The sequence below is a fragment of the Homarus americanus genome, unplaced genomic scaffold (assembly GCF_018991925.1).
Source record: "Homarus americanus isolate GMGI-L3 unplaced genomic scaffold, GMGI_Hamer_2.0 scaffold34360, whole genome shotgun sequence".
Classification (NCBI taxonomy): domain Eukaryota; kingdom Metazoa; phylum Arthropoda; class Malacostraca; order Decapoda; family Nephropidae; genus Homarus; species Homarus americanus.
Window position 1 is genome coordinate 10040605 of NW_024739403.1, and position 12468 is coordinate 10053072.

General features: G+C 37.2%; 1 protein-coding gene across 1 annotated transcript in view; it reads left to right on the top strand.

Annotated features, from left to right (window-relative positions):
* The window catches only part of LOC121874642 (poly [ADP-ribose] polymerase 2-like), a 60212-nt gene extending 54864 nt beyond the window's left edge, over window positions 1-5348 (top strand). Inside the window, exon 6 of the mRNA XM_042378871.1 lies at window positions 5025-5348. Coding sequence (XP_042234805.1) covers window positions 5025-5181 — 157 coding nt within the window. The 3' untranslated portion in view covers window positions 5182-5348. The remainder of the gene's footprint in view (window positions 1-5024) is intronic.
* Window positions 5349-12468: the final 7120 nt, after the last annotated feature.

A 12468-nucleotide genomic window follows, 5' to 3' on the forward strand; every position in this document is an offset into this window, starting at 1 on the left:
GGCCAATCACAGTCCGATACGTCATATGACGTCAGTGATAACGCGAAAAAGACACACACTGCGCAACCTTACCGCGCGGCTTGCCCAGGTGGAGGGAGGAGGAGGGAGAGGCGAGAGCACAGGCAGGCAGGCGGGTGGGGCGAATCTAAAAATAGCGTCGCGCCGGACACTCTCCGCGTAATGGGGTTCACACACACACACAGTTGTACCCCACGTTAAAGGTCAATTGAACCCACAGGGTACCGCGTTAAGTGAACAACAGAACATATGGGATTAATTCCAATAGAGACTGGCCTGACCCCCAAACTCCACATTTTGACGACACACAACTATGTTCTAGTAAAAATAACATCTTAATTTTATGATGGTACATGCACACAATTAATACTTAAGAGAAATAGAGAAATACAGTCGCCAAGTTAATGTCCATTCAAATAATGGACTCGACTCCCTCCCCCTCTTCTCACACTACACTGCTGGCTCTTCCCTCTCTGAGAAATTTTTGGGGGAAAACCACTAGATTTTAATAAATAATACCTCAAATTAAAGTTAGGATAATATAATTGACATTGCTGGATTCCTTGTAAGACCAGGAATATTTTGAATATACAGTAAATGTCATATATTTTGCACAAAAGATAACATATTTACTCAGAGTAAACATTATATCTAAAATTTGTATGTCTAATGCAAATTATATTCTCCTTAACTTTAGTCTGAGATATTATATAAGATATAAACTGTAAGCCTAAAACCCAGGCTGGGCAGATGGGGAGAGGGAGGGAGGGAACGTGGGGAGCGGGAGGTGAGGTGATATGATTTAGCGCTGAAGGCTTAGTGAAGTATTTATTTGTTTATTTATTTCGTTTAGTTGAATTTTTGTTTTTTGCTTATAAAATTTCACAGAAGTGACCGTGGAGAATATAATTTACATTGCTGGAATTCTTATAAGATAGTGATTAATTTGAATATAAACAAGCTATAATTTGCAATAGACAAAACAATTTTAGTGCCATACTCAATTTAGTACATATACACTACTTAGGTTATTTATTTCTTTTACGTTTCTTTTAGTATGGTGTGTGCATGTAAATGATTGAAAATAAATTAAGGAATTTATGTAAATCTACCCAAAAAATACAGTTGAAAAACTTTACATTATAAAATGTAATACTGTACTTACTGTCCACTAATGTACTACACTTTTTATCTCTTGTGCAAAATATATGAAGTTTATATTCAAATTATTCACTGTCTTGCAAGGATTCCAGCAATACAAATTATATTCTCCTAACTTTAGTCTGTGATATTATATAAGATAAAAACTTAAAGCCTACTGTATAACTACCAAACCTTTGCTGGGGGAGGGGGGTAGGGAGGGAGGGCTGACAGTGACATGTTTGACAGTTAGCACTGAAGGTCTAGTGAAGAATTTATTTGTTTATTTATGTCGTTTAGATTGAGTTATTGTTTTTTGCTTATAAAATTTCATAGAAATGACCGGGGAGAATATAATTTACATTGCTGGAATTCTTATAAGATAGTGATTAATTTGAATGTAAACATGCAATAGTTTGCACTAGACTGAAATTTTAGTATTCATTTTGGACAAATATTAAAGAGCACAATTTCTTGATATATACTCCACTGGAAATGAATGTAAACGTAGAACAGATTACGTACTGAATTACTGAATTGGCAGACTAGCCCATCAGCTGATGCTCACAACAAAACGTGATGTTCGTAAGGATTTCGTTAATCAAATTTTTGTTCGTTAACCGAATTAAAGATTCTTATGGAAGGTAATTCGTTTACCAAAATTTCGTCAACCGAACCATTCGTTAACCGAGGGACCAATGTTCACACACCTCCAACACACACCCTCCAACTTTTATTATATTATATATTCTCATATGATCAGCCACTTGTGGTGTATGTTTTATCATTGATAATATATTATATTAAATACTGTTCTATAACATCTTGGTAAAATCACACAGGAAAAAGGGAAACAATGGAGCGAGCACCTTAGCTTTTGTCTTTATTCAAGACATCTTCAGAGGCAACTGAATTACAAGGACTGAGACTGAGAGAGAGGCTTATGTACACAGGGTGACCTTACAAAACATGAGGTCAGGTCAAACACATGACATCCACTAATCTACATACCACCACCACCATCGCAAACATAAGAGGAACTTATAAGAATGGGCGACGTAACTAGTCATGTTAAGTCAGGTAAAAAAATATGAGACCCACTAATCATTTATCCTACATCTACCTCGAATACTTTCAAAGCATTTTTAACCTTGGGCCACTGACAAATAAATTTGTGTAACATATTATCAGTTTTGTACTGACCATCACTAAGGTTTATAGAATTTAATTCCCTAATCAAACTAGCTTCAACTTGAAGTCTTTCTGTGACACATGATGATTTATACACTTCTAAACTGTTTTCCCAGTCTAGGGAATGATTATTGTTCCTTCTATAAACTGTGCTATTACATGTATAAAAAAAAAAACGAAATATTGCTTCATGTTCCAGGGTCCTCATGTATTGGAGGTTTGGGGAGGGAGGGAACTGACCGCACACCCCCCAAAAAGGTCCTGCCTCTCCCCTACTCCTCCCATGTCTGCCATTCCTATTGTAAAATGTTTTACTTTGTTTTTTATTTTTTAATTAATATAGATATGTTTACTGTAATAATTTGTGCTTAATGTGTTTAAAATTTTATATTAACCTTGATGAAACATACACATTAAGAGGCTGATCATTGGTGAAAAGGGGGAGTGCCAGCCTCCTTGCCTTCCCCTTACTCCACCTTGCCTCCCTGCCTCCCCCTTGCCTACTCCCTACCTTCCTCCAACTCAGTGTCTTACACAAAAGACTATAAACTAGATGTTGTGTGTGTGTATGATGTGGTGTTGGGGTATTAGTTAATAATAAATAAACAATATTGTATTGCTAATGACAGTACAGTAGTTTGGTGAATAGTAGTGACAATTGTAGTACTGCACGCTGCTATTCATCAAACGACTGTCATTGACGATACAATACGTATTGCTTATTTATTACTTAATACCACAACATCTCTCCCACACACCCCTTTTTTTGGATGACATAAATTTATGTATGGTTAACTATGTGTTGGTGAATTAAAAGATCAGCTCTTGAGGAGCTTAGGGCTTGGCAACACTGGTGCATGTTACCACTCCTTTCCACTCCATCTTTCTAATCACCCACACCTTTCTCAATTCATATTTTAAAATGTTGTGTAATGTAATGTTGAAGAGATACAACTTTGCTCATTTATAATCAGGGCTGTGGAGTCGAAGACAAAACCTTCGACTCCGACTCCTCAAATTTTTATGCTTCCGACTCCGACTCCTTGGCCTATTTGTAACAACTATTTCTACCATCCTAATTGTAATTTGTATGTTGTAACCTGCATAGGTAAAAAGTAAAACACCGTGGCTATACTGCTACAGCTTTATTAATGATCTGGACGATATTTAAGAACTACAAAAAGATGATAGGCTTGACTTTCAAAGTTTCAATCAAAAGAAAAATAAATTTATTAATAATTCAAGATATTAACTAGAAAACACCATTTACATGTATATCTAAAAGTTCGATCTCAGCATATGAATTTTGTTTAAGCTCATAATCTGATGTGGATCTAAATGATGATCCTACAATTCCTTTTAAAGTAAAGTTATATATTTATGTACATTAAAGAAATGAATACCTTATTAAGGAAAATGGATAAACCTTACATGATTAAGTTATTAAATTAAATTTGCCTTAATCTCACCAAAAACAGGTTGTAGCTAATTGTTTTGTAGCTGAGAGCCTCTGTGCAGTTTTCAACGAAACAAAATTTGATATAATTCAAAATTTCAAATGGTAAAGAAGAGACTATCGTCCAAAATTATAGTGCTATACTGTGCCTGCTACAATAAATTCATAATAATGCTTATAAAATGGAAATAAATTCTTTTAATAATTTAAGAAAATTAGTGGGATCAGTGGAATCACTGCAATGAATATGCCTGAGTTCATATATTTGTTCTTAGGAACAGAATAGCTTCAGTCGGAGTCGGAGTCTGGACAATTTTACCGACTCCGACTCCGACTCCACAAGCCGAAATTTCCTCCGACTCCTCGACTCCGACTCCGACTCCACAGCCCTGTTTATAATTATACTTACCACAATCTCCCTAAAAATACTTTAGGTTTCGTGTTTATTCAAGACATCTTCAGGTCATGAGACCCACTAATCCCCCAACCAAGAAAGGGTGACCTGACATTCCATCAGATGGTCAGTAATATGAGACCACTAATCCCCCACCCTACCTCCACCTGACACTGAGTCAAGTCAGGCCCCCCCCCCCCCCCCCCCCCAAAAAAATACTTCGGGAAATTTGCCTCTAAAGCCGGAATTTTTTGAAAAATTCCAGTTTTGGGAATGATTTTCTGAGCAAATTTCAATTCCGCCTATTGGAGATTTCCGGGTTTGAGGGATTCCAGCTAACGGAGATATTACTGCACTCAGCCACTCCTCGACTTACGACCACCCGGACATACGTCGTACCAAAAAATTTTCAAATTACATATTTTCGAGTCCCGACGTTAGTGATTGCGCTGTGTACTGACAAAATTTTCGTTTGTAATTCCCTCTAAAATGGCTGGCATGCTTAAAAGTGAGAGTTTTGTGGTGCTGAGAAGAAAAAGAGACACTCATTTTAGATTTTCTATGTATTATCTTTGCATTTTCGACTTACGACCAATTCGACTTACTGTACGACCTGGATTTGGGTCCCTAACCCAGTCGTAAGTCAAGGAGTGGCTGTATATATAAAATATCTGATGAAATGAACAACACTTACTGAATACTGTACAGTAACCTGGGGACCTCCAGTATATACAGTATGTATTAATGTAGCTCATTGATGTTTATTTTTGTAAAAAAATACAGTGTATATATATATATACATATTGTTTTTCTCTCTCTCAACAGGTCTGATGGAACATTGGTCCCCATGGGACCCGGTGAACAAACAGAAATAAAAAATTCCAGGGGCTATACACTCATGTACAACGAATACATAGTTTATGATCCTGCTCAAGTGCGAACAAGATTTCTTCTCAAAATCAAATTCAATTTCAAATATTAGTTCCTATTCATGACTGAACTTTTGTGTGCTAACCTTTATTTTATATACTTTTGACAGGCACAACAAATATCAAGTACAGAGAGCCCCAATTTTTACTCTGTGATTACTGCCCACCACTTAAATGCAGTTTTCAGTGTACCTTGTAGACACAAATGTTTGTTTTGATATTTTTTTGTATTTTTTATCCTCTTCACCATTGATCGGCTCGTTAGCCGCTTGGGCGCTCGGTCACGTCTCTGTTGGCAAATACTGGGCATGCACTGGCTCCTTAATGTATCTGAACCTGCTCCTGTGCTGGTCAAGTCTAGTCTTGAAAGAGCTCACGCTCGGTGTCGTCACAACACACTCTGGCAGGTTGTTCCACGAGTTCACAACTCTCACTCCTAAAAAGTTAACCCTCACAGTTTTTCTGGACTTGCAGCTTCTTTAACCTTGAGCTGTGACCCCTTGTAGGGCGAGCGTTTGCCAGCTCCAGGTATCGAACTCGACTGAGTAGTCCCCTTTCAGATGTTTATACACCTCAGTTAGGTCCTACTCTCGATTTAACGGAATCCAATATAATGAACTCTTGATTTAGCGGAAGGAATTTTTTCCGTTATTTTTCACTCGATTTAGTGAATAGTTTGCTAAATCGAGATTAATTCCGTTCATAAGCTCTCACCTACGGAGACACCTCAGACACATGATATGTACATAGAAACATTATTCATGGCTTACCTTGAACTAGGGGGTTTGGTGTTTGTTCTAAATTTTATCTATAATTCCCAAACTTTTTACCAATATATAGCTGCACTCTTTTTACTTTCTCCTCCACACCACTTCCTTTCTGCCACTTCTGAGAGATTTTCAGCATGATATCTAAGCACAGTAGTTAGTTGACTGAGAGGTAGCAGTGAACAACACATGGTGGCAGCAAGGACACAGACTGGGCGGATGAAAACAAACCCCAAGCGGAACATTTGGTGTGGAATTTATCATAATCACGCTCGATTTAGTGAACTAGTTTTCTAAATTGAGTGAAAATAACGGAATCAATTTAGCTGAAATTTCAATTTAGCGTTAACCCTTGGCCCCGGGTGACGTTCCAGAACGTCCGCCTATTTTCCCGCCATTTTTTTTTTTTTAATTAATTTTGGAAATGTTGATTTTTTTTTCGATTTAGTCCCGTGTGGGGGGTACTGCCAGCATCACCCTAACCTGAGGGTTAAGGGGTGGATCGAATTTGTTTGTTAAATCGAGAAAATACTGTATCAGCTAGGCACTTGCCGGCGCTGTATTCTCTCTGGGTAGCTGAGGTGCCATAGTGCAGGCACCAGTCTGGTGGCTCTCCTTTGGACATTTTCAATCAACTGACGGTCCCTAGTATATTGCGGGGACCAGACGAGGTGACAGAACTCCAAGCGGGGAAGCACCTCACTCTTGAAGATCATAACAAGGGACAGACCATGTAGATATCTGAACGACCTTCTTATACGACCTAATAATATAACATAGTTTCTTGTTTCACCTTCTTCTCACAATGGCCCGAGAACTTCAGTTCATTGTCAACATACACACCCAGGTTCTTTTTGCATATATTTTTTTCTTAGAATGTAATGTTTTTCACTGCTTTTTTTTTGTATTGTGAGTCACTATAAAAATTCATCAGTAGCCAATATCAATTTGATATTTCCTAAATCCAAGGGAAGAATCCTCATTTAATCATCTCCAGCTTCCAGAATCCTTCACATTTTTGTATTAAGGAAACTTACATGTTTTTGAGGAGGTGGATTACCTGAACACATTGTATTGGAAACAGGTCAAATTAGGACCTTGACATTGTTCACAGCGCTCACAAAAGTTTTATGTGATATATTTTAACAATTATTTGCCTTAGATACATTTGTTAAACATTTGATAACTCTTCATTTTAAGAAATTTAACTTCATAAGTTATTTAATGTCCTTAAAATTCATTGGGGTCGGTGTGTTGAAGCAACTTAGGTTGTGCCAGCTGGTGCACACTCACCCCAGCGGTTCATTGAGACAAAATACTTCAAAGGTAGAGATGTTTGGCTTGATGGGATTGATGGAGGTGGGTATTGAGAGAGGGGGATTAGTTGGAGGATGAGAGAGATACAGGACAAGGTTGATTGTCCACTCCCATTCTTCTTTTGCCTAATCATTTCTAATTTTACATCTATACTATAGCTACTGAAGTGTGCTTCCTTTTGAGTGCTGCACCACCCTGTTTGGGTTGCAAACTCATGGCGACAGATATGATACAATAATTCACCACAACATGCACGAAAAGACACGACAAAGGCAGGAGTAAACACAACACCTTACTGATCTGGATGAAACAAAGCGGGAGAATGGCGCGAGACACGTGTGCATGCATGATGCCAGTAGGAGGATGAAATTTCAAACGCTTCAGCTAAAATTCCCTAGATTTTATCAGGAGCTTTTGAGTGAAATCCACTTAAATGTTGGAACTTTTTAAGTGGATGGTCACTAAAAGTTGACTACTTAACTGCAAACCTACGGATAGTGAATGCTCTAATAACGAGGACCTCCTGTGCATTTAATTACTAATTTTCAAAAAGTAAACACTTGCCAGCACTGCAGGCGAAGAATGAAGCATTGCAGCAGGCGAGAGGCATGGTAGGTAACTCACGGGAATGGTAGGTAACGCAGGGGAATAGTATGCGATGGAGGGGAACGCTACATAAACAGTCAACGGTGTGGCACTTGTGTGTTCTACTGTAATTTGGTCACTTATACAAAATAAAGAAAATTTTAACAAAAATAATTGTTTTCTTTACATATAATTCAAGTCTGAGTATGTAAATAAACACATAACTTACAACACTAAGGATATTATAATCCTAGTAAAACCATTTTCTATTACAGAGCAAAAGAGTAAAATTCAAACACTCTATGTAGCTTAGAAGCAAAGAAAATATAAAACTATAAAATAAGAACAATGAAGAGCTAAGGTGTGTAATAATAATAATAATAATTAGCAGTTTATTGAAAGAGCATGGGAGCCGGGAGGTTGAAAATGTACAGTTATATAATTGGGGAATGGGTCTCTTGATTGACAAATAATATACTGTATACAGTAAAATAAGTGATAAAAATATGGTATATAATAACTAGGTGGGGAGAAGGTTATACAGGTTCACAATCCCTTATCCGAAATCCTTGGGACCAAATGCATTTTGGTTTTCGGAATTTTTCGGATTTCAGAATTTTTTTTTTTTTTTTTTACAGGGTTCAGACCACCCGGGCACAGGTGACAATAGCTTAAAAAATACCCTAAGACATTCTTGGGTACATCCAGGGTATCATCAGTGAATAATTGAGGTCTGTTGAAATACCCCGTAGTACAGGTTGACAACCCTTTATCCGAAATTTCGAAAACCGAAAAGCTCTGAAAACCGTTTTTTTTTTTTTACACGGGTATTAGCCCACCCGGGCACAGGTCACTGACCCACATCAGGGCCTGGGGGTTAAAATATAATAATAATAATAATAATAATAATTTATAGGTCTAGGTCATGTTTCTTACTTTTTATCCTTTTTTTCATTCTTGTATTTCTTTATTATTATTATTTTATTATTACAGTATTATTGCTATTAGTATTATGAATTTTATTATTATTATTTTATTATTATTATTTTTGTTATTCTTATTTTATTTTTGTGTATTTTTTATTAACATTTTTATTTACTATGAATAATTATTATTATTAATATAATTATTATTATTATTACATTTTCACCCCCCAGGCCCCGATGTGGGTCAGTGACCTGTGCCCGGGTGGGCTAATACCCGTGTAAAAAAAAAAAAAAATCGGTTTTCAGAGCTTTTTGGTTTTCGAAATTTCGGATAAAGGGTTGTCAACCTGTACTATGGGGTATTTCAACAGACCTCAATTATTCACTGATGATACCCTGGATGTACCCAAGAGGGTATTTTTTAAGCTATTGTCATTTTCGTGGCCAGGACCGGGAGCCATCCGTTCTAGAGAGTAATTTTTTTACCTGTATTGTATATGTGTGTATGTTTGAAGACACACACACAAAACATACAAATAAATAATATGCGAGAATTCTCTCAAATAATCAGAAACAAGACAAAGTGCATGCTTTGTTATAATTTCAGTAACAAAGCATGGAGTTGACTTGATTGTAGACACATTTTTAATACATTTTGATTTGTTTCTGATTATATATATATATATATATATATATATATATATATATATATATATATATATATATATATATATATATATATATATATATATATATATATATATATATATATATATATATATATATCAACGACCTCACCAGCAAGGAATCGAACCCTCGACCTACTGGGTGGGACTAGGGAACGCTTACCGGCTAGCCCACAAGGACACTAAAAGCAGTTCTAGACTCTGTTATATTTCACACAAAGCCTGTTCATCGAGCTGATGGCGCCGTGAAATTACGTTAACCGAGGTGTTCGTTAAAGGATCTTCAATTCGTTTAACGAAAAAAAATTCGGTTAACGAAGTTCTTACGAACCGACCTCAACATGTTTTCGCTTGCACTGACCGGGCACCAGCTTTAGTATCAGTCCGCCAATACATTAATCGGTTCTAGGGCTTAAATTCCTTACTATTTTTGTAAATATCAAGAAGTTTATACTATTCAATAATTTTAAAAGTTTAATATTCAATTTTTAGTCATTTTAACAATTATTGAACATAATTGAAGGTAAAGTGACTAGTTTAATGCGCGGCATCCAGCCTCTTAACACAGCAAACAGGCGTCAGTCTCTCTCTGTTTTCACTGGAGGTAACATCTTGCTTGAGACTCTCTTCAACTAAACGCTTTTTTTCTGTGTTTCCAAGCAAATTATTGGTCATTTTGAAAATTATTTTACATATTGACAATATATAGTGCAGTGCAGTGTTACTTTAAAGAAAATATTCTTTATTTACAGCTAGTTTAACTTTGAAAAATACGTGTTGCCATTGTTTGAATCCAGCATGGGGCCTAAGAGATCAAGAAAAGCGATTTCAATCCAAATAAAGCAGGAAATAATAAAAAAACACGAACAAGGTATTAAATCAAATGCGCTATGCAAAGAATATGGCATGTCGGCATCAACTGTGTCGACAATTCTTGCACAAAAAGACAAATTTAAGGAAGTGAACGTGAGAGACAAATCTACAAGAGTGTTTAAAAGTAGATCCCTAATCGTAGAAACTGAGAGGTTACTTATCATCTGGATTAGGGAAAAACAGATGAAAGGTGATTCAGTTTCTGGTGATTTCATTTGTGAAAGAGCCAGGGAGATTTATGAACATTTAAAGACAGATCAACCTGGTTCTTCAGGAACAGAATTTGAAGATTTTCGGGCTAGCAAAGGCTGGTTCGAAAAATTTAAGAAAAGAAGTGACATTTTAAGTGTTGTTAGGCATGGTGAAGCTGCTAGTGCTGATAAAGAAGGGGCAGCAAAGTTTTTAATTGAATTTAAAAAACTGATGGAAGAAGAAAATTATCTTCCACAGCAAGTGTTCAATGTTGACGAAACTGGGCTGTTCTGGAAAAAGATGCCCAAAAGAACATTCATCACCAAGGATGAAGCCTCTTTACCTGGGCATAAACCCATGAAAGACCGTCTCACTCTATTGCTTGGTGCCAATGCTTCAGGGGATTTCCGACTGAAGCCTATGCTTGTCTACCACTCTGAAAACCCCAGGGTGTTCAAGCAACAGAAAGTGGTAAGAACAATGCTTGGAGTTTATTGGAAGTCCAACCGTAAGGCATGGGTGACAAGACAGTTCTTTAATGAATGGGCTGTTGATGTGTTTTGCCCCTCTGTCAAGAGCTACCTAACCACCAATAAACTTCCTTTAAAGGCTCTTCTCCTCATGGATAATGCTCCTGGTCATGACCCTGACCTTGCCAGAAATTTGGAGTATAAATTTGACTTTGTGAAAGTGTTGTTTTTGCCTCCAAACACTACATCACTCATACAGCCAATGGACCAGAATGTGATCAGCAACTTCAAGAAGTTGTACATGAAGAAAATGTTTAGGAGGTGTCATCAGGCAACTTCCATTGATCCTGAACTAACACTGAAACAGTTCTGGAAGACACAATTCAACGTCCTGGAGGCTGTAAAATTGATTGTGTCATCATGGCAAGAAGTCTCCAATAGAACCCTCAATTCTTCATGGAAAGCACTGTGGCCATCAGTAGTCCATGATTTTGAGGGATTTGAGGATGACACAGAGTTGGACCAGGAGATTGTGTCCATTGGTCAGTCATTGGGTCTTGAAGTGGAGGAGAAGGATGTGGAAGAGCTTGTGATGTCTCATGAGGAGGAACTTACTCCTAATGACTTGAAGGAACTGGATGAGATGTTACGGGTAGAGGCTGACAGTGGTGAGGAGGAAATTGAAAGTGATGACCATATGTCAGCTAAACAGTTGAAAGATGTGATTTACCACTGGGAGAAGTTCAGGGAACTGGCTTCAAAGCACCCAGAAGTGGAAAAAACTGAACTAACTTTGTGTCATGTTGAGGACTCAGTGGTCTCCTTCTTTAAACATAAGTTAATGGTGAGGAGGACAGATGCCCCACAGACCACAATTGACACTTTCTTCAGTAAAAGGCAGAGGGAACAAGATGCTAGCCCTCAGCCTTCCACTTCAAGAAAGAGAGAGGATGTTCATGGTGGAGAATCTGTCAGTCCAGAGGTTCCTGACATTTTCATGGAAGGTGACTCACCTTCCAAGAAGCAGTAAAATGCTTCTCCTCCACCTCCACTTCCTTCTCTTCTCCCTTCTCCTCCTGCACCTCCCACTTCAAATGCACATCATCACCATCATCCAGGAGCCTTCTACATACACACCTCAAAGTAAGTAAATTTTTCCGCCATTTTTGTTGAAGTTAGGAAATTTTCGGTGAGCTGGAACCAATTACCCAAAAACCCATTGAAACAATGGTTTCGGTTAACGAACGTTTCGGTTAACGAACGACCTTTTGGAACGGATTGAGTTCGTTAACCGAGGGGCCACTGTATATATATATATATATATATATATATATATATATATATATATATATATATATATATATATATATATATATATATATATATATATATATATCATGTAAATCCACAATGAAAACGATGGATAAAATCACACGGGAAAATGGAAACAACGGAACCTTCTTTCGTCTTTATTCAAGACATCTTCAATCTTGAATAAAGACGAAAGCTAAGGTGCTCCGTTGT